The 20,218-nt window shown below is 35.2% G+C and overlaps 1 protein-coding gene across 11 annotated transcripts in view; it reads right to left on the reverse strand.

The window, feature by feature from the left end:
* Positions 1–1,084: 1,084 nt before the first annotated feature.
* Positions 1,085–20,218, reverse strand: part of IKZF2 (IKAROS family zinc finger 2) — a 155,304-nt gene continuing 136,170 nt past the window's right edge. For all 11 annotated transcript variants that reach the window (XM_041737571.1, XM_041737574.1, XM_041737577.1 and 8 more), the window contains 2 exons: positions 15,232–15,375; positions 1,085–9,464 (listed from right to left, as the gene is read on the reverse strand). In XM_041737571.1, the coding sequence (XP_041593505.1) occupies positions 8,740–9,464; positions 15,232–15,375 (869 nt within the window). In that variant the 3' untranslated portion in view covers positions 1,085–8,739. The remainder of the gene's footprint in view (positions 9,465–15,231; positions 15,376–20,218) is intronic.

Below are 20,218 nucleotides of genomic sequence, written 5' to 3' on the forward strand. Positions count from 1 at the left end.
AAATCATATCATCCTATCAAGATTTCAAATATTTATCATTTCTCTGATCCTACTAGAATAGAAAAATCAAAAACATATGGCATCTTTGTAAAAAGTCTTTTTCATTTTGCACTTGTCAACATTATAAATAGATGAATTTGATACATATTTGTCGATCTTCAAGGAATTCATAAATGTAATACTAGGAAGTATTTGTTAAGCTCATTTTTTTTTTTTTGGCCTTGCTACCTTTTTTTGCCTTTTCCCCTATAAGTTAGGTATTTTGAATTAAAAGGTACACTCAAGGAAGAAAAATTTCATTTGATAGTACTTTTAAAATGTGATAAGTATCCATGAAAATCTACAAACACATATTGATGAAGAAAAATTTAATAATTATCTCAGATGTGATGGTGGGCTTGAACTGGCATGGGGATGAGGAAATGGCTAAAGGTAAATGAGTTTGCAGTCATATGTGCCCTTTTATATTTCTGGTTATGAAGACATTGGTAACAGAACAAACTTATGGGAAAGCGTAAGTTGCATTTGTTAAAACGTAGGCAATTCATGATTCATAGAGTGATAATGTAACATAAAGCAGAACAGACATCTCTGTTTTTGCCAATGTGATTGAGCAATTTCTAGGATTTAACCCTTATTTGATCCTGGTCTGACTCCTAAGAAATGCTGGTTTCCAATACGGTTATTGAACCACTTGTTGAACTGCTGCATAATTTACTGTGTGCTTTGGAGCAACAACTTTCTGCCCGTAGGTGTCTTCTATAAATAGAGGATAGGCTCCGACATACATACCTCTTAGATTTAAGGGTGAAATAAGACCTATATGAAAACTGTCTGAAGAGTAAAGAGATGCCATCCTTAACAACTTGGGATACTTTGTCCTCTGCCCTGGGGCAGGGGGCCTACATGGTAAAGATGGAGATTCCTGATCTCAAATGTATCCCCATCTCTCTCTGGGTCAGGCAGTGTGACGTGTGTACACAACGACAATAACTTAAGCCTGATGTTATTCAATAATTTAATCTTCATATTTGGAAGATGTGTTTGGGTACAGACTTTTCACCAGAAAGTTTTTATAGCAAACTTTTTATGTCAGAAGTTTATTTTATTGGTAAAATATTAAATAATATACAGAATTAAAAACTGCACTTACACTTCTGAGAAGAAATAAATCTTGGACAAATTATATGCTTGTTCCTGAGATTCCCTAAATTTATTCCAGTAGCTGTGCACTCAGACAGTACAAACCTTTATAATATAATCCTTTTCACAAAGTATTACAAAGTTTCTGCAGCTTCTTTAGTTGTACACACATACAGACACACACTCACACATGCATATACAACACTCATACACGTATACACAGTAGCCACATACATGCACAGAACATGTATGTGTGTGCATTAAAAACAAAGAAAATACAAGTCCCACGTTTTAGTCTGCAGTGATAAAACTGTTTAGCAGAGGTCTCCAAATTGGTAATATAGCAGAGTGACTTGTCACACAGCTGCAAAGACTGTTTCAGTATTTCCATAGTAAACCTCATTTTCTGAGGTATTGTATTTGAGCCTTAAAAAAAACATTACACTGAGCAAACCTGACATACAAGTTCTGGAATTTTAATTTTACATAGATATATATATTTCTTTTTAAAACAATTTTTATTTTCCCAAATTATTAGTTTGAAAAAAAATGAGGTTTACTGGTTTGACCTATCTTATTTTTCTTTTGCTTCTAAAACTCAAAATATCCTAGAAACTGTCAAGCAATTAGTTCTTAAAGTAGTCTAATTACCTTTGGTATTGTTAAAGAAAAAAATCTAAAATGGCCAAGACACATACTATACAAATGCAGTAACTGCCTTTAAAAGAAATGCCAAAGAAATGTTATCTTTTAACAAAACATGTATTTACATTACAGCAGTTTTACTACAGGGACACAGGTATAAAAAAAGAAAACCAGCATTCTACATATAAATATGTATGATACGAAAAATACTTCTTACTTAAATTTGTATGAAAACAGTGCTCCAAATATTTCTTAAAAATTGTCTTCAGTAGGTGATAGGTGTTTAAAATTGAGCTAAGTGCTTTGCTTTTTTTTTTTTTTTAAGTTCATTTCCAAAAGAACGAAAATGAAATAAAAAAATATTAGGTTCTTAATTTAAAACATTGGACAAGGGTAAGAAGAAAATTCAGTCTAAGAATTGCAACTTTTTCAACTTTAGGACACATTTCTCAGACAAAAGATTACCATTTTCAATTAAAATTTAGCCCAAATAAAGAATACCCTAAGATTAGACTAGTTGTTTCGACGTTTTCTAATCTTTTGATTATGGAGTGCCTTTTTCCTTTGCTTGTTGTGTCCTTTAACTAACATACCATGATTTTCAAGGGTTTCTTTTTGACATTAAAGAATACGTCAGTTAAAAAAAAATAACCATAGTTTTTAAGACTTCAAGGAAAGTATTGCACTTGTACAGAAAGAAAAGAAAAATATCCTTTAAATAGCAGAAGGAATCATTCTGGGATTGCAAATAACACATGGTCTAAAAGGTCCAACTATTAAGAGCAGATATGAAGCCTGGAGAACCCCCTCCAAACCTGGAATATTATTATAGTAATGTTAAAGCATGTTCTCCCAACTGGGAGACAGTTAAGACTTTTTGCTTTAGATTTTTAACATCTTCCTAAATTTTTGCAAAAAATTGTTTAATCTCTCATACATTTTAGAAGGAAAACCAAATCAGAACACAAAACTCAACAAAAAAAGGAAGGCAAACATACCATATTACGATGTAATCGCTGAAGTCCTATTTTAGGTACCCAATATTTGAAAGTAGCACAAGGGTTATATACTTTACTATTTTTTAATCCAACTACTTCTCTTTTTTAATATAAAACTACACTTGAGTATAAAAATATGTCAGCAAATTATACAGCTAACAAAAATCACACAAAAAAATGTTAAGACTGAAGAGACTGATGAGTTGGAAGTTAAGAGCCGACCTAATCTTCAAACTAGTGGGGGGAAGAGAGGCAGAGAGTCCAGAGGCAGTGCTGGAAGGGACACTGACAGGGAGCAAAGGAGGTTAGGAGGAGGAGACAAAATTTAAGAGCTAATAAAGAACATCGTTACACAGAAGGGGAAGTGATTTGTGTTCAAAATCTGAGAGTGCTTGACAGTCAAAATGTTTTATCACAGTTTCAGAAATTGAACTACTTAAAAAAACACACACAAATTAATAAAACAACAAAAAACAAAACCCAGAGTCCTTCCCTTGTTACAGTGTATTCATTTTCTAAAAATCCATTTCCAGTAAATTAAATAGAATCCTGATAAGTGCATAGTAGGGGATTCAGTGACCTCCACCCGTTTGAGAAGCTTTTCTTACTGTGTGTCACTTGAGGTAATTTGAAGGGCCCAATTAACTGCAAACTGGCTTATCTGTACTTTTCTGAAGTTATATGTTGTATTTTATGTGGCTTAGCAGAGGGCCTCTAAATTTTATATTTTATTCACAATAAAAAGGACATCTTAGAAAACTAGTCATTCACGTACCACTCTCTGTATGGGGGTAAAGGTTAATTCACAACAAATTTATACAGAAAATATACAAATGCAGTGTTATGGGAGGAAAAACCCCATAAACAGAATTAGGAACTTATTTCTAACTGTGCATGTGAAAAATATCCACAAACTTACAGTACAGCAAGAGAAAACTAAAAAGCTAGAAATATAATGTTACATAAAAACCTTATGGAAATCCCAAAATTTTAGGTTTCTGCAATAAATGTAAAAATATTCAAGGTGTCATTATTTGGCCTAGCAACACACTATGATAAAAAGAAACACTAGCATATCACAGCTTCTTGGTCATATGACATTTGCTTTGTATAACAAGCAGCTCATTTTTTTTTTTTTTTAAAAGCTGTCATATCCTAACACATCCATTGCAAGTAATACACAATCATGGTAGGAAACCATTTGAGATTATGCTTTGGAGAATAGCAATGTGATATGACTGTTCAGTTTTGTTTTGTTCAAGGAGAATTAATTACCTGCTTCTTTACATTATTCCATAAAACATTAACAGATTAGGAGACAGGTTCTCAGACTAGTACAACACTAGTCTGTAAATGGAATTCCAAAACAATACTGTATTTTATTGACCAAAAATTCCACTAATAAAGCCTTGTGTGATACTAGAGCTTATTCTTCCTTTTAAACAAAACAAAAACACATACCATAATGCAATTCACAGATGAAATTTCCCTCTATGCCATATTTTACCTATGTGATCTTGTAATGATATTCAGAAATACTATCAAACTAATGAGATTAAAATCTTGTCTCAAAGTTTCCTTTACTTTAAACAGATGAGCTGAAATCCTCTGTACTGGAAATTCCTCTGACAGTTTTGCCCTAAGAACACGAAGATGTATTATATAGTACTCAAATTTAAGTGGTTTTTAAAAATACATAATAAAAGTGTTTGTAGAGCTACAACAGCTAACCAACACTCTCTCAATGCATTTTAAAAAGGCACCAATATAAAGAAATCTTACAAGTATTTAATACGTTAAATTCAGGATCTTAGGATACCAGTTACTGTATATTTTAATTATTTTGCAGAAACTGGAGGTTTAAAAACATTTCTAAGATAACTCTCATATATACAAACTTCAATTTTACCTCTATTCTTTTTTTCTTTTGCATTTGGGGATTTTTTTTTTTTTTTGGATAATCGTATACAGATAGTACTTACTAAATAATATATAAAATATAACTAAAGATGACCATATATGTAACATATCCCTTTTGGTAAAATGAGTATTTCAAAGTAAAAAAAAAATTGTAACCAGTACCTTTTTTACTGTAAGTTCTGTCTTAAAACTAGGGACATGCAGTTTTTTGTTTGATATTTGCAGCCTTTTCTGTTCTTTTTCTACTTTACGGAATCATTTTGGAGACAGGATGAAATAACATTTGGAGAGTAAGTAAAACATAATTTTCATCTAAATGCGTTCACTAATGTATGTTTTGTCAAACCTTTATAACATATATAAAGACTTCATAGTTTTGTGAGGTGTAGAACTGAGACAAAGTAACTATAAAAATAACATCAAGCTCACTAAAATATTCTGGTCTTTCTCCATTTGCCAACCAGTAAAAGTTAATCATTTTTCTTTTCTGTATCTTCCTATTCAAAAGTTATTTGTGTTTCTTTCACTTTGGAAGTTATACAGAATCAGCTTGAAAACCTTTTTGTTTGTTTTGATTTCTTCTGGAAGTAGATGGTAAAGACCCAAGGTTTAAGTTTAATAGTTGAACTAGTTCTAAAGACACGCCAATAACTTCTTTAATATTTCTTAATACAATCTGGTAAATGTCCTAAATTGCTCGGGTATTAACTATGATTTTAACTCTTTATGTGCTCTTGCAACACATGAGGTCACTCTAATTGCTTCTTTTCATGACTTTTCCTTAAAAGAATGTGTACGTGTATACAAACATACACACACTGTTGCACACATAGAGTTGCTTGTATGTATGCAGAAAAGGCATTCCCTACTCCGTAGCCAAATCTAAATCCTGGTCTCTCATTCTCCAATTTTGTCCCTCCAGAAAATTCTCAACGGAATGTTTTAACGACTTGAAATCCTTCCAATCTGCTTAATGGTTATTTTCACTGTTCTAAAAAGCCAGATTAGAATGGCTTTTTAAAAGTGATTGACCACTATTAGAGAGAGGCAGCACACATCTCCAACAGGAGCTGTAGATCATTTTCTCGGCAAAATTAGGGCAAAGCAATGTGATGAATTTCTGAATTTTTGCCAGACTAGAAAAGAGAGGCTAACCCATTTTCATGCCCCCCTCAAGTACTCTGTAATGTGAAATCTCACCTAAATAAACCGGGCATATAACTGTTATGTAAAACTTGATTTATTTGGTGTCTGACTCTCATATTTATTTTTAGGCCCTAACAACTTGCCTATTTCCTTTCTTGAAGAAGGAGGCATGCAAATATAGCCATTCAGAATTTCCCAGAAAGCACTGTGCCCACAAGAATTCATTCTAACCTGCACATTTGAATTGACCTCGTCCTCATTTGTCCCTGCCACACCCTGAGCCATCTTTACCTCTTTCTGTTCCTTATATCATGAAGCTAAGAAAGTACAAGCATACACTTGTAGCAAATACACTCTCACAAATATTAAGTCCCTTCAATACAATAAATTTCCAAAGAGATGAAATGAAAAGAGGAGGGTATATTAGTACTGTCTTCATGGGGGTACTACACAACTCTTTAGGTCCACCTAAAATTCAGCTTCATCCCAGGACAGTTGGGTACATGATTGTTCACACACTGGAAAAAACAGTGAACAGGAAGAAAATTCATCGGTGATGCCAGCAGAAATCCACACACAGCCAAAGTTATGAACACATTATCTGCCATCCAAATGTTTCCTTAAATTGCAGTAAAACACAAAATCAGTAACCTTAAATTATTTACCTTCCTCCAAAAAGGAAAAAAATATATAAAATTCCAATTTTCTTCTTGAGTGGTTAGGGTAGGGGCAGTTAAGGGAGTCTCAAAACATGCTTTAGATAAATTGTATGTTCACGATGTACCAAAGCATGCAGGGAGGAAAAAAGTTGAGATTCTATTTAAAATATTTCACGTCTCTGTTTTGGTGCATTCTCTTGGATTTAAAGGAACAGTTTGGACATTTCTCCAAAAATAATTACAAGAGGGGCCAGTAAAGGACAGCTGAGTTATAATCATTGTTGCCTCGCTCTTGCTGTGTTAGTGCTTGGAAGTTGCTTAAATCAGCAGATGATAAATGAGAAAAGAAGTGAAGGGCAGTATTGGGGCCATGTTTACTTCTCTGTCCATAGGCCTCTCATCTTGCTAGTTCTCACATCATCTGTATTAAGAAACATAGTTGTACCATCCTATTGAATGATTCTTTTTTAGAGCAGTTATCAGTTACTGCTTAACAGAATCAGGAATCATAAATGGCTACCAGATAATCCAGTCACGGACAGGCCTGTCCTCCCTCAACACAAGCAGCAAGTTCTGCACCCAAGTATATCTCCCCAAAATGACAGATCTCATTTGGTTCCTTCCCTCTAATGCTGCTGGACTGCAGAGAAAAAAACAGCACCCTTATAAATGAAATAAAAAATCTGCACATGAAAAATGGTGACATATGTACAGATAAAGAAGAGAAAGTTTTTACTAAGGGATTGAGATTCATTTCTGACAGGGATTTATAAATAGTTGAATGTTTTCAAGATAGAGAAAAATGTGCAGGACATGGTGACTTTCACTTGGAGGTTAGGTTACTAGACTCCAAGAAGGGTAAAAATAAGCTTTGTTTTTTGTTTATCTGTAGTCTAATGTACAGGTTACAAAGAAGTTCCCTTTTCCTTGCACCAAAAGTGGTAAATATTATTATTGAAGAAATACTAGAATAAATAGCCCTAATTCCACAACTTATGGGGTTCAAGTTACCCATTCAAGTTGAATTAGTAATTGCTCCAAGATTTGGAAAGCAAAAACCTCAAACAAGATTTTTATGATCTTCCACTTAAATAGTAAAAGATGATGGACTATGGATAGAACACTGGGTGGTCACAGCTTGAAAAAAAAAAAAAAACAGTGAAAAGAGACATACCAGAAAAGAGATTTCTGAGTGGGTCCCCCCCCCCCCACTGTTAGCCTAATTATATTTTTCTGCTGACTGGTTAACACTGATTAAATGCTGATAAAGTGACAATCGTAAGCATACTTTTAGAAACAAATACGCAAACTATGCTGCCATCACATTACAACTTTAAAAGAAATCTTCCCAAACAAATTTATGAAAAGTAGAGGTCCTTTCTGGAAACTACTGACTGCCTCTTAGCCACTCTTAGACCATATGTTATTCTTAAGACTAGATAAAAATACTATTCATTAAAGGTGTTAAAAGTAAGGCTGCCAGGGTGTCTATAAAATGCCAGTCATCAAAACTATGGAAAACAGTGCTTAAGTTTAGAAAAATAAGATCATAGGACCTCAGATGTATTGTAGGTGTCCTTAACTACCTGTAGTTTAAAAGTTTTGCTATATGGTACAGTGTACAGCATACCGTATTATAAATTCCACTGGGGAAGTAAACATAGAACCCACAACAACTCATCCAAGGAGTTATCACTGAAAGTAACAATGTTTGTGTTCCATGATCTCTAGAGGGGAAAAAAAAACAACAGTTTACATTTTGAAACAAATTCTTCCTTGAAGGGTAAAATTACTTATGCCACTTTAAACTGTGAAAGTTCTACCCAGAATACTCTAAACTTTCCTGCCTTCAACCATAATCCTGAACATCAGTGGCAAATTAGAATCTCTCAGGTGAATCAAGTGATTTTTTTTTTTCCAAAGCATGATATACCTTGTATTTATGCATGGCAGAAATGGAACTGCTCTTAAATTCCCACAAAATAAACAAGCCAAGTTTATCAAGAAACAATATCCCCTGTCCCTTCGCTCTTCTGTTTTTTTCCTTATTATAATTAGGCAGAGCAAATGACACTGCGTCCACAAAATAAGAATTAATGACAGTAATAATATTAAACAAACAAAAAAAAAGGTATGTCAACATCTGAGGGAAGGTGGGATTTGTAAGTGCAGTATTTCTTCATGTGCAGTTTGTTACTTCATAGGGGTCCCCTTTGGAATGAAAAGGCCTAGTGGAATGTGTGCTCCCCTCGAACAATGTGTGATGAAAACTCGTAACGGTCCTGGCTTCTGTAGCCACAGATGTTGCATTCCAGTGGGTCCCGGTAGCCATGGCAACCCATGTGAATGGTGTACATGACATGGTCTAGGAAAAGGACTCGGCAGTGCTCACACTTGAAGGCCCTAATCTGTTCTCCTTCTCCATTGAAGACCTTGTAGATGTCCTTCAGAGAGCCCTTAGGAGCCTTGGTGGTATCCAAAGCCTTGACATCCTCCTTCATGTAAGCTGGGCTTTGTTTCCTCTTGGGATTTAAGGCAGGGTTTCCTTGGTAGGACTGGTGGTCATCATGGCTGCTTTCTGAGTCAGTAGAATCCAGGCAGCTATTGCTGGGAGAGGCCTCTCTTTCCTGGGGCCGACTCTTTGGTCTGATGAGAGAGAGAGGACCATCCATGTTGTTTTCATGACTATCGGAGGTTTCCCTGCTAATGGGTCTTTCTATCCTATTTGGATGATAGACCTGAGAATAAGCTGAGCTTATAACTGGGGCCACCTCAGCGATTGTGCTTGGCGGGTGCTGCATCAGTGGGTGAAGGGCCTCAGCTCCAAGGTAGGTGATTGCATTGTTGATGGCTTGGTCCATCATATGAGACTGCATTAGCTCAGCCTCCTTCTCATATGTTAAGTTCATATCAAAGTGAATGTCTGGGTAGCTGAATCGCATGAGCTTTTCCCCTGAAAGGGGGAGGGTGAGAAAAGTAAAAAACAAACAAAATACAACAAAATTAGTGATTGGATTAAAATATAAATGTACAAAGTTAATCGTCTCCATTTTCTATAATATGATAATCTTATTCTTTAGATCAAGCATTTGGGCTCTTTAATTCTGCTGAGACTCACAAATACTCTCAACCTGCAAAGAGGATTAGTTATAAGAATTTCACAAGCCATTTGCACTTGTTTTAATGCCATCATGAAAATGCATCTAGCCTGAAAGGTATGATTGAGTGTGTTATCTTACTTTCATTCTCAATTAAAATTTCCACTTGTCTGGAGCTTAGCGACTATAGGCGAAAGAAGAAATACCAGGTGAAAATAAGTCAGAGACTATGCCTATTTTGCTATTTTAGACATCAGTGACCAAGCTACAGAGATCACAAAAGCAAGAGTGATCTGATTATAACATCTGTCACCTTGGTGTTATATAGGGTTAATCTGGATGATTTAAAGGCTATATTAGAAAAAAAAATATATAGATCTGGTATATGTCACGGTGGAGAATTCAGAAACATCACCATTAAAATACTGTTAAAAGATGTATTGTTTTGGGGCACCTGGGTGGCTCAGTCAGTTAAGCATCTGACTCTTGATTTTGGCTCAGCTCATGATCTCAGGGTGGTGAGACTGAGCCCCGGGCTGGGCTCTATGCTGGGTGTGGAGCCTGCCTGAGACTCTCTCTCCGCCTCGCCCTCTTGTCTCCCCTGCCTCCACCACCCACTCGCATGCTCTCTCTCTTCCCCTTTCCCCACCAAAAAAGTTGTATAGTTTGATAAATGGAATGAAATTTAGGACTGTTTAAATATAGGAGTTATTACCAAAGGTAGTTTATTTATAAACTTAGAAGATACTGTTTTGTTGTTTTGCTTCTTGAAATGGAGAATTAATCATTTTTACCTCAGCTCTGCCTTATTCAGTCATATGGGTAGTGGTGCTGGTATGTACACCCATTGTTAATTTCCTATATTTTTCCTTGATTGAAGAATTTTTGTAATTTTCCCTTTAATATTTACTTCAACAAATTTATATTTTACTCTTAGTATTTAACCATGAAAAAATTCTGTGCATAAAACTGGAGAAGTAACTTTAATTTTTCTCTTTTAAATATTGCCAGCTTTAGACAGCATATTTTATCTTTTTAAAATTCTGCCACTAAAACAATGATGTATCCTACTAATTGCCTGGTTAGTTTGAGAGGTAAATCTCACAGATAAAAACTTCTTAAAATATATGTGAACTTCCTATAAATGTTTAGTATGTTGTTATAGATGGATGCCTAATTTGTAATGTTGATAAAAATTGCTGATCCACAGAACTGCATTCTGGAAAAGCACTTTCAAGTAGCTAGTATTATTTCAGGTTTGAAGAGAGGTCCCCAAAGTGAATCAGGGTAATGATCAGAGTCATGAAAATGTAAGAAAAAAAAAGATGAGACCTTACCGCATGGCATCCAATTTAAGATATTACAATGTTAAGAGTTTAAAAGTTGAGCTAGACAAACCTAATCTATATTCTCAAAGAGCTGACACTTTAGCAGGAGTTGTAGCGATTTAGGGATCATTATTAATACAGTGTTATATATGCTATGAGGTCAAATAAAAGGAATACATAATTAGGGGAGTAAAAGACGACTTCTTGAAGAAAGTAACATCTGAGATAAAAACGTGATGACAAATATTAGCCAAGTAAAGGAATGCAGAGGTGGAGCAGCTGGTAGGAAGGCTTAGAGGCAAGAGGGCATGACTTGTTCAAGGGATTACTTACATTTCAGTATATAGCTGAGAGTGGAAATAGATGAGAAAGATGGAGAAGATAATAACAGGGCTCAGTCAACAGCTAAGGAATTTGAATTTTATCCTGAGGGCAATAAGGATTAAAAGGGTTAAACAGGGAAGTGACTTAACTAGATCTTTATTTATCAAGACCGTGTAGGAAGTTCTTGATATAAATATCATGGTGGTCTGAATTAGTATAGTGGCAGCAGAAATGGAGAAAATTGGCTGGAATGGAGAGAAATTTAGAAAATAGAGTTTGTAGAGTTTGGTGATTATCTAGACCTAGATAAAAAGAAAGAAGAAAGACGTGAGAAAAAGAAAGAAGTTAAATATGGAACTCAAGTTTCTGGCCTGGGAAACTTAGTGGATGGCAATGATAAAAGATGATGAGTTCAGGCTGGGAAAGACAGAATAATAGTCATGGTCCAGGAACTACCAAAATACAGTCTCAAATTTCGGAGAGACTTGGGCTTGAGATATAGATATATAAGTCACAGTTGATAGAAGGTAACTTTTAAAGCCATGAGAATTGGAGATCTGACCCAAGCATAGGTACAGTGTGAAGAAGAGGAGTAAAAAATAGAAACTGGAAGAACACCAGGATTTTTATACCTGCCCAGAGACCAAGGCAAGTTGGATTCCTGCATGGGGCCCCATGTTTACAGTTTTTGCTCCTCATGGAATGAGGACTGTGTCTAGCCAAGGGAGTGTGCCCGTCTGGAGATTACTCCCTAGACCATACCCTGGATACCCAGAACCCCTGAATTCCTTGCCAAAATGGCATTGAGCATGCACCAAGGGTTAGCGCAGTCCTCTTCATAGGCCCATCCTCCTGAGCACCAGTTGTGCTCTTGGTATGTACACAGCCCTGAGGAGTGACCAACACACTACTCTTTATGTGCTGTGTGGGGTACAATGTGAAAAGATCTTGGATGTCCAGGCTGAGTGTCTACAGTTGTGTGCATGAGGCCCCTTTTGGTACTAGACAGAACCAGAAGTGGATCTAAGAGAGAGGCTGGGCTGCAGGTCAGGTGGTAGTTCTACTCATGCTGTCAAGGTCTGGTGATTCTGTAATTGAACTCAATTTTCTAAGTTAGGAAGATAGAACACCATAGTTTTTCAGCTTGATTTAAAATAAATACTTAGGCACAGGAATGGAGGACTCATTAGCACTTTTGCTCCATTTGCATAACTGTTAACTATTAAGTCTTCAGACTTAGAAGACTTAGAAGGGGCAGAGAAGCTGGATGGAATGCAGGAGAGCTCAATGTCATGGACACCAAGGAGAGAAGTGTTTCAAAAGGAATGAATTATTCAAGAGTGGCAAATGCTCTCGAGGAGTTGTGTAAGATAGTCTATAAAGGATCCACTTGCACGTGGCACTATGAAAACTAGTGGTGACCTCAATGAGAATAATTTCTGTGGAGCCTGGGGAAGAAAGCCAGGTTGCATAGACTAGGGAATGAGTAGGAAGAAAGAAAGTATGGAGAGCAAGCATAGAGAACTCTTTCAACAACTCCATTTTTGAAGAGCAGGAAAAAGCAGGCAGTAGCTGGAAGGAGACTTGAGTTTGAGGGAAGATTTTTTGGGGGATGAGAACTTATCATATTAAATACAAAAAGGAAAATGTCAAGAGAGGGGAGAGGTTGAAAAAATGAGTGAGAAAAAGGAATAATAATGTAAGATATTTGGGAAGCTGAGATAGAAGAATTCCAGAACACAAAAAAGACGACTTACCCTTAGTTAGAAAGAAGGATATCCGTTTATTGAAACAAAGAGGGGAAAAAAAGTATTCATATAAATCATATAAATGCACATAATCTTTATAAGATTGGTTATATTATATTGAAATCATTTCAACTGATTTTATTCCCTAGAAGCTGAGATATAATACCATCAAGGAGTGATACACTATGTTTGTGGAGAAATGAAGAAATGTCGAAATGGCTATAGGGTTGGGTGGGAGAGAGGACTTTCAAGGATGGAGTAAAGGAGGACTGCTACATATATGGATGGAACAACTGATATTTCAGATCACTTATTCATTGATGAATAGTGCCACCAATTTGTAGGGCTGCAAGATTTTCTTCACAAGTACTAGCAGTCCTATAGACATGGGAAAGATGCTCCTCTGCTTTCACCAGAGGGTAGAATTTCATCAGAAGGTGATAGAAAGGCAACAAAGTAAAAGAATCAATAATGTTGTCAAAAGAGTGTTAAAAGTGATTAACCATGGAATCTAAGCTGGATAAGAAAAAGAGAAGAGGACACAAAAAGATATGTAGAAAGTTCAGTGATCATTGGTCTGGAAGGCTTGATAAGGTCGAAGAATAGTATTTAACTGAGGAATATGGTAAAAAGGAATTTATAGTAAGTATGGAATGATGAAATTTTCATTTCAAAAACATCATAGAGATGGTGTGTGTTTTTCACATATTAATAGAAAGGATAATTCAAATAAAAAATACCATAAATTCCAAATAAAAATCTAATGTTATTATTTTATTTTTTCTTTTTAATTTTTTAAAATCAAAATGTAATTTAAGAAAATCTGTCCCTCTTTACTAAAGAATTGAGACTAGTATCCCCAAGTCATAGGAAAAATAAAACTATTACAAAGAATAGGATTAAATAGATTCAGAAGACATAAAGACATATTTTCCCAACAACACTAGTGTTGGTTTAAAGGACATAAGTCATTTAATGGACATCCATCAAAATTGCTCAATTTAAAAAATAGATGAAATGGCATTTAAAAAATAGTTATTTATAAAAAGGAAGAGAGAAGGACAGAAAGAAAAGTTACTTAGGGCCCAAGGCAGGCCTTTGAGTATTCTTTCTGGGGCTTTAAATTGACCTAGGATCAACTGTGATCCCTTAGGGCTATTCTATGGCCTTTTTTTTCAATGAGCTTCAATAAATCTCTTCAGCTTGTCTTAAAATGATATTTTGGTGATTTGTTAGTTCTTCAATTTTAGATTGGAAGGAAATCTTCTCTAAGTGATTACTGGAGTAAAAGAATTTTATTAGCCTTCCCTCCCTGAAATAACCAGAGAATATTTTCTCCCAGTCACCACTCAACCAAAGAAGGATGTTCCACAATACTCTTTGACACTAGAATGTGAGAATCTATTTGAAAATCTTTCTCTTCTAATTTTTACCCTATATAAAGACTGATATATTACATATATAATTAATGGCAATTCCTTATATGGAGTCACCATTTTTATATATTCTTTAAAAATTGGATGATTTTTGCATCCTCAGAAATACTTGATGATTTACAGAGTGATGCCAACTCTGAGTGTATTAAAGAATATTTAAGGGCTTGGAAATGAAAAAGAAAAGTCTAAAAAATAAAAGTTTAAGTACATCATATATAATCTTTTTGTTTCAAAATCATAAGCCGGATGAAAACAAAGATCCAAATATGAAAGACAGATACAGGAATGAAAACCCTTTTTTTTTTTTTTGAAAACCCTTTAATGAGGGTTGCTGCATTATTTTTGGGGGAAAGATTTCTCTTAATTCTAGATCAAACAGCGAAACCATTAATATCACGTAAAGAAAATAGTTTAAAGACTAATGAAAGCTGCAAAACAGATTACAAAGCTGGCTTATAGATGACACCATTTTCCCTAAGTATTTTTATTTTATAAATAAATGAATATTTTATTTTATATACTGTATATATAATTTCATTTTGAGATAATAACTTCTATCAGTCTTTTATTTCCTAGGCCCACATGCCTAAGGGTGTGTGTGTGTGTGCGTGCGCGCGCGTGTGTATAACTGTGTTACATATGGAACAGCATAAAGTAGAAATGAATAATGGACAAAGAGATGGGTATCTATCTCTTGAACTGAAATATACCATCTGTATTTCATGGGAACATACCTCTGCCCATTGAAACCACTTTTTAAGAAGTAAAATCATTTGTAGCGCTTACCCACAAACTTTTGTGGAGTGGAGCTTTTACGTTTTCCCATATTCCCTGTGAGCTTCTCTATGACAGCAGGTCTCTCAAAAGGCACCAGAGAAATATTGTTGTCCATGATAGGCTCTTGTTCCTTACAATCTTCCATAGGAGGTACTATATAAAACCATACAAAAAATGCAATCTGATAATTTCTTCAACATTTTATTAAAAGATACAAAGCTGGATTTGCCATCTCAATATGTATTAAACATAAGCTAGTATGCTTGAATAAAAGTAAAAAGAATAACGTTTAGTGTTAGAGTACACTCTCTAAGTTTACACACACACACAGAGGATTTGTTTTTATCTGAGTCATTCTCAGATCAATGACACAAACTGTTGGCCACTACTGGTGGCAAACATGTTCATCTTGTTTCTCATCTTACTCCTCTGAAAGTGTTTTTAACATTGATTAAAATCAATACCACTTTAAGACTGCACTATTTTCAAGGCTTTTGGAGTTTATTTTTCTAAAACAATTTAAGCAAGTCAACTTGTTTTGAAGGAAAGCTTAAATAGGCACACAGAATAACAGCACGATATTTAACCAGGCTTTTTTTTTTTTTTTCACCCATGTATTTTCCTGTAGCAGATTTTCTATTGATGAGCTGAGTGAGCTGCTAGCCCTATTGGCAGTAGATAAATACCTGCACAAAGCAGCCTTCATGAAGGAGCTTCAATTCTGAACATGTCTACACATAGTAAACTGTGGCCGCTTTATGATTGTAATTTATTTTAAAAAGAGCTCTTCAGCAGGATAAAAAGAAACCATTTCCAAAATGGCATATTTGCTCACTAAACTACTGCTCTAATTCATCTGACATAAATTCTCCAAAGCTGCTCCCTCCTCGTCCCATTTGTCTAAATTGCTATGGGCTAACAGATTAGCTCAGAGATATTATTGACACAAGATATTGAAATTCATAATATAAACAAAGAACTTACAAAAGTTTTTGAGTAAAAATATTATCAAAGGATGTTTAAGGATACAGTAACATCCGAGACAGATGAAATCAATGACTGAAGACAATGTTCACAGGAAAGACCATAAACTTATTCTTGATTATCCTTGCTTTCTCTAAAATACCTGCACCAGTAGTGCTAGGAAGCCTAAAGGTTTCATATCTTAGAATATCTTTACTTGTTCAGCATATACTGTAAAACGATTTATTCTGCACCTTTCATTTGTAAAGGATAGTTTCGCTGTGTACAACACAATACATTCTTGTCTAGAAGGGCGGACACTAAAATAAAACGAGAAAGCAAGAGATGAAAGTTAAAAAAATCCAGTGCACAATTCAGGTGACCTACTTAATAACCAATACAGGTTGCTGATTTTGAAGAAATGAAAAATGGCAACAGAAAAATGTTTTCCTAATTTGGACATGTTTAAAGAAATTGATATTCAATCTAAGTCTTGGGTTGACGTAGAGTCTACTGGATGGGCCAGAAAAATTTACTTTTCCATCTCTGTAAGATATGGCTACGATTGACAAGGGATTCTACAATTGCTGGATGTTGACCTGGAAGGAAGTTAGGAGCTTCAGAAACAAGGAAACACTCAGGTCATTTTCCATAACGATAAAATCCATGATAATAGCGAGTGGAAAAAAAATATATGTATGTATTATATAAAACATTATGTCCTCTTTCAGCAACAACTAAAATAAAAACAAGTACTTGAAAAGCAAAGAAAGGCTGCCCAAACGAAAAATTCAAACAAGGGTGGCCAGGAGGACAGAATGCCAGTGGAGAGTGGATGTGGTTGGGAACCATTAATTAGATAATTGTCAAAATCTTAACTTTTGTTTTGGGTGGTGGATTTATAGGCACTTACTACATTATTAAACCTAACTAAAAGCTAAAAAACAGGTCATATATGGACCGGAGATGAAAATATGTCACAAACCAGGATCTAAAGTGAAAGAAGGAAAGAAAAAAAGGTTTGTTGTTGTAAATTTTGCTAAAAGACAGCTAAACTGGTTAACGGGGTTTGCCCCCAAATTGAATATATTAATTAGTTTTGAAATGAGTAGTCTAAAACTTGGCAGTTTTGCTCTAAGTCTAACCTTGAATTTTCATATTTGCACACATTTGACACTCAAAACGAAACCTGGGTGTGCGAACTGTCCCACACCACATCCACCTCAATTCAGATGGTTTGTCCCAAGTTCAATGAAGCTCATGTGAACTGAAAACAATGACTTTGTCAGAGCTTTGGTCTTATTTCTATTTTATATCAGCCCTTCACATATCAAGTATTAATCCTGTTTCTACTGTATCAGCAATAATAACTGGTACACACCATGTGCTAAGTACTGTTTTAAGACACGGTTTGATAATTCATTTAATCTTTTCAATAACCCCCCTTGAGATAAGTACCATCTCCATTTTACTGATAGGGCAACAAAACCCCAGAGATTCCTTGGGGTTTATATCTAGTTAGTAGGGAATATAGGAGTTGAACCTAGGTGGTCTGGCTCTAGAGCCTTTGCCCTTAGTCTTTATGCTACACTATTCTTTTGTGGACATGATTTGAGTGTTGAGTTTTCATAAACAAGTTTGACATATTTTTAAGGTCTACCATTGGAAAGAGATCTGATATGTTTTCTCAATTACATAACTAATTTGAATTTTTTTTTCTTTGCTTTCAAGGATCTGGGTCCAATGTTTGGGCTTAAAACAAGTTTTTAAGTTAATAACACATCAGTCATATAGAGATTTATCTAGGCTAAGAAAATAATAAACTAATTTTACTTGTTAAAGCAAACTTCATCATCAAATACCTTCCTTGACCATATTTTTGAAATTATAACCAAGGTAAAAATAATTTATACCCATTCTATTATCTCATCACATTGATAAATCTTTTAAAGACAGAAGCATCTAAGAGTGTTCCCAACAGATATTTTTACCAAGTCGTTCACTCAGAAATCAAAATCTAAGAATATAAGGGTCTGAAGGACCTAGATTAGGTCACATGTCTACCCCCTGGCCAGGAGAGGGCTGGGAACCTAACCTGACAGTCCTGACATGGCTTCATACAATGGGAGAGTTCTTTAAAGGAAAACAGAAATTTTGTTATCAAAAGAAGGTATATATAAGGCAGGCAAAAATAATGGATGTCTTCTACATTGTCATAAATTCTCTCCATGTTGCCAAATATAAGAACAAAAATCAGTTCTCTTATTTTCTTGACAACATCCGATGGTACCAATACTTGCTTGCTTTGTCTTCTGTGAGATCACTCTTCCCATTCCCTGCTTGTACTCATGTTCATAGGTCTTTTTTTTTTTTTTTTCCTTCCTGGTATGTTCTTGCCTTCTAGATGTCTCACTCTATAGTTAGCCATATAACTTTAGAAAACTTCAGGCTTCTACCTATATAATGATGGCTCCCAAATATATATTTCCTACCAGACAACTCTTGAAAACTTGAGATTTATATATTCAACTTCCTCTCAGACAGTTTCACTTGGCAGTTCAGTCTCTCACAAGTGCCTAAAAGATAATGTGTTCAAAAACTGAAATCTTGGGACGTCTGGGTGGCTCAGTAGTTGAGCGTCTGCCTTTGGCTGAGGTTGTGATCCTGGGGTCATGGGATCAAGTCCCACATTGGGCTACTCTTAAGGAGCCTGCTGAGCCATCTGCCTATGTCTCTGCCTCTCTCTGTGTGTCTCTCATAAAAAATTTTAAAAACCTTCAAAAACCTGAGATCTCCATTTCCCACCCCAAACTTTCTCCTGTTATCCTAATTACCATCTTCATGAATGGCACCACTATCTGCATGGTCATCCATGCTAAATACCTGTGACAAATGCTAGGTTTCTTCCTTTCACCCAGTCTCCTTTCCCTTCTCTCTACTGCCGCCTCCTCATATACACACATGGAGGTACTATGTAGTTTAGGCTCTACATGTGCAGTTGCCCTCAATTTTTAACTGTATATTCCAGGTTACTAAGCCCAACTTGACCAATCAGGAGGTTGTTGCAATGGTCTACTTGCCTCTGGCTTACTCTTCTGATTGATGCCCTATATTTCTAGCAATTAAATGTTAATCCACAATTATTTTTTAGGATAAAGTACAAAATTCTTTGCTTAGCACAAATGGCCCTTGATATTCTGTTCACAGACTATTCTCTGACTTATTACCTTCCAATTTCCTTTGCCCTTACAAACTGTGCTCTAATTATACACATTTACTTGTAGGTCCTTAGGTCACCATGCTCTTTAGGCTTCTGTTTCTTCACAAGTGCTGTTCTCTCTGCATAAAAGACAGCTTCCATTTATTTAGCTGGCTGTCTTGCCTTTCAAAACTCCACTCACATAATTTTCCCCAGAAATTCCTGTTGGATACCTAGAGTCTGATTCGGACATCTATCCCAAATGCCCCTATAAAGCTTGTCCGACAGTGTTCTGTTGGTTTACTGGTCTATTTCTTCCAGGAGGTGGTAAGCAACCTTACCAACAGCATTTTATTTGTGTCTCTAGTACCTTTTATGATGTGAGACAAATATAATATTTAATGTATTTTTACTGAATGACTTCATGAAGGAAATAATGTTACCCAATGGAAACAAGTTGAGAAAGTTTACTAGAGTTTATAGGTTTTCAATTATGTCCCCAATCTTGCAATAAAGAACTTCCCTTTCTCAAATAATTCAAAGTACAAACTTAAGACTATATGTTCTTGTTTTAAAGCTGCTATCTTTTGGTTCATGCTTTCATTTTTGTCTTCCGGCAAGGGGGAAAAAGCTAATTACATACTTTGGTGTTTAAGCTTTTTTCTTCAAGCTAAACAAACTTGAAAAATGAGTATATCTTCAAATAAGATCATTTGCCATAAAATTCATTATTATTATCTTTATTTCCCAAACTACAAGTCATGCATTTTCTTTTTCCCCCAAACTCAAAAAATTTTATTCTACCTCTTAAATATGTCTTAATTGTTTCATTCT

Source organism: Vulpes lagopus, chromosome 22 (genome assembly GCF_018345385.1).
Source record: "Vulpes lagopus strain Blue_001 chromosome 22, ASM1834538v1, whole genome shotgun sequence".
Lineage (NCBI taxonomy): Eukaryota > Metazoa > Chordata > Mammalia > Carnivora > Canidae > Vulpes > Vulpes lagopus.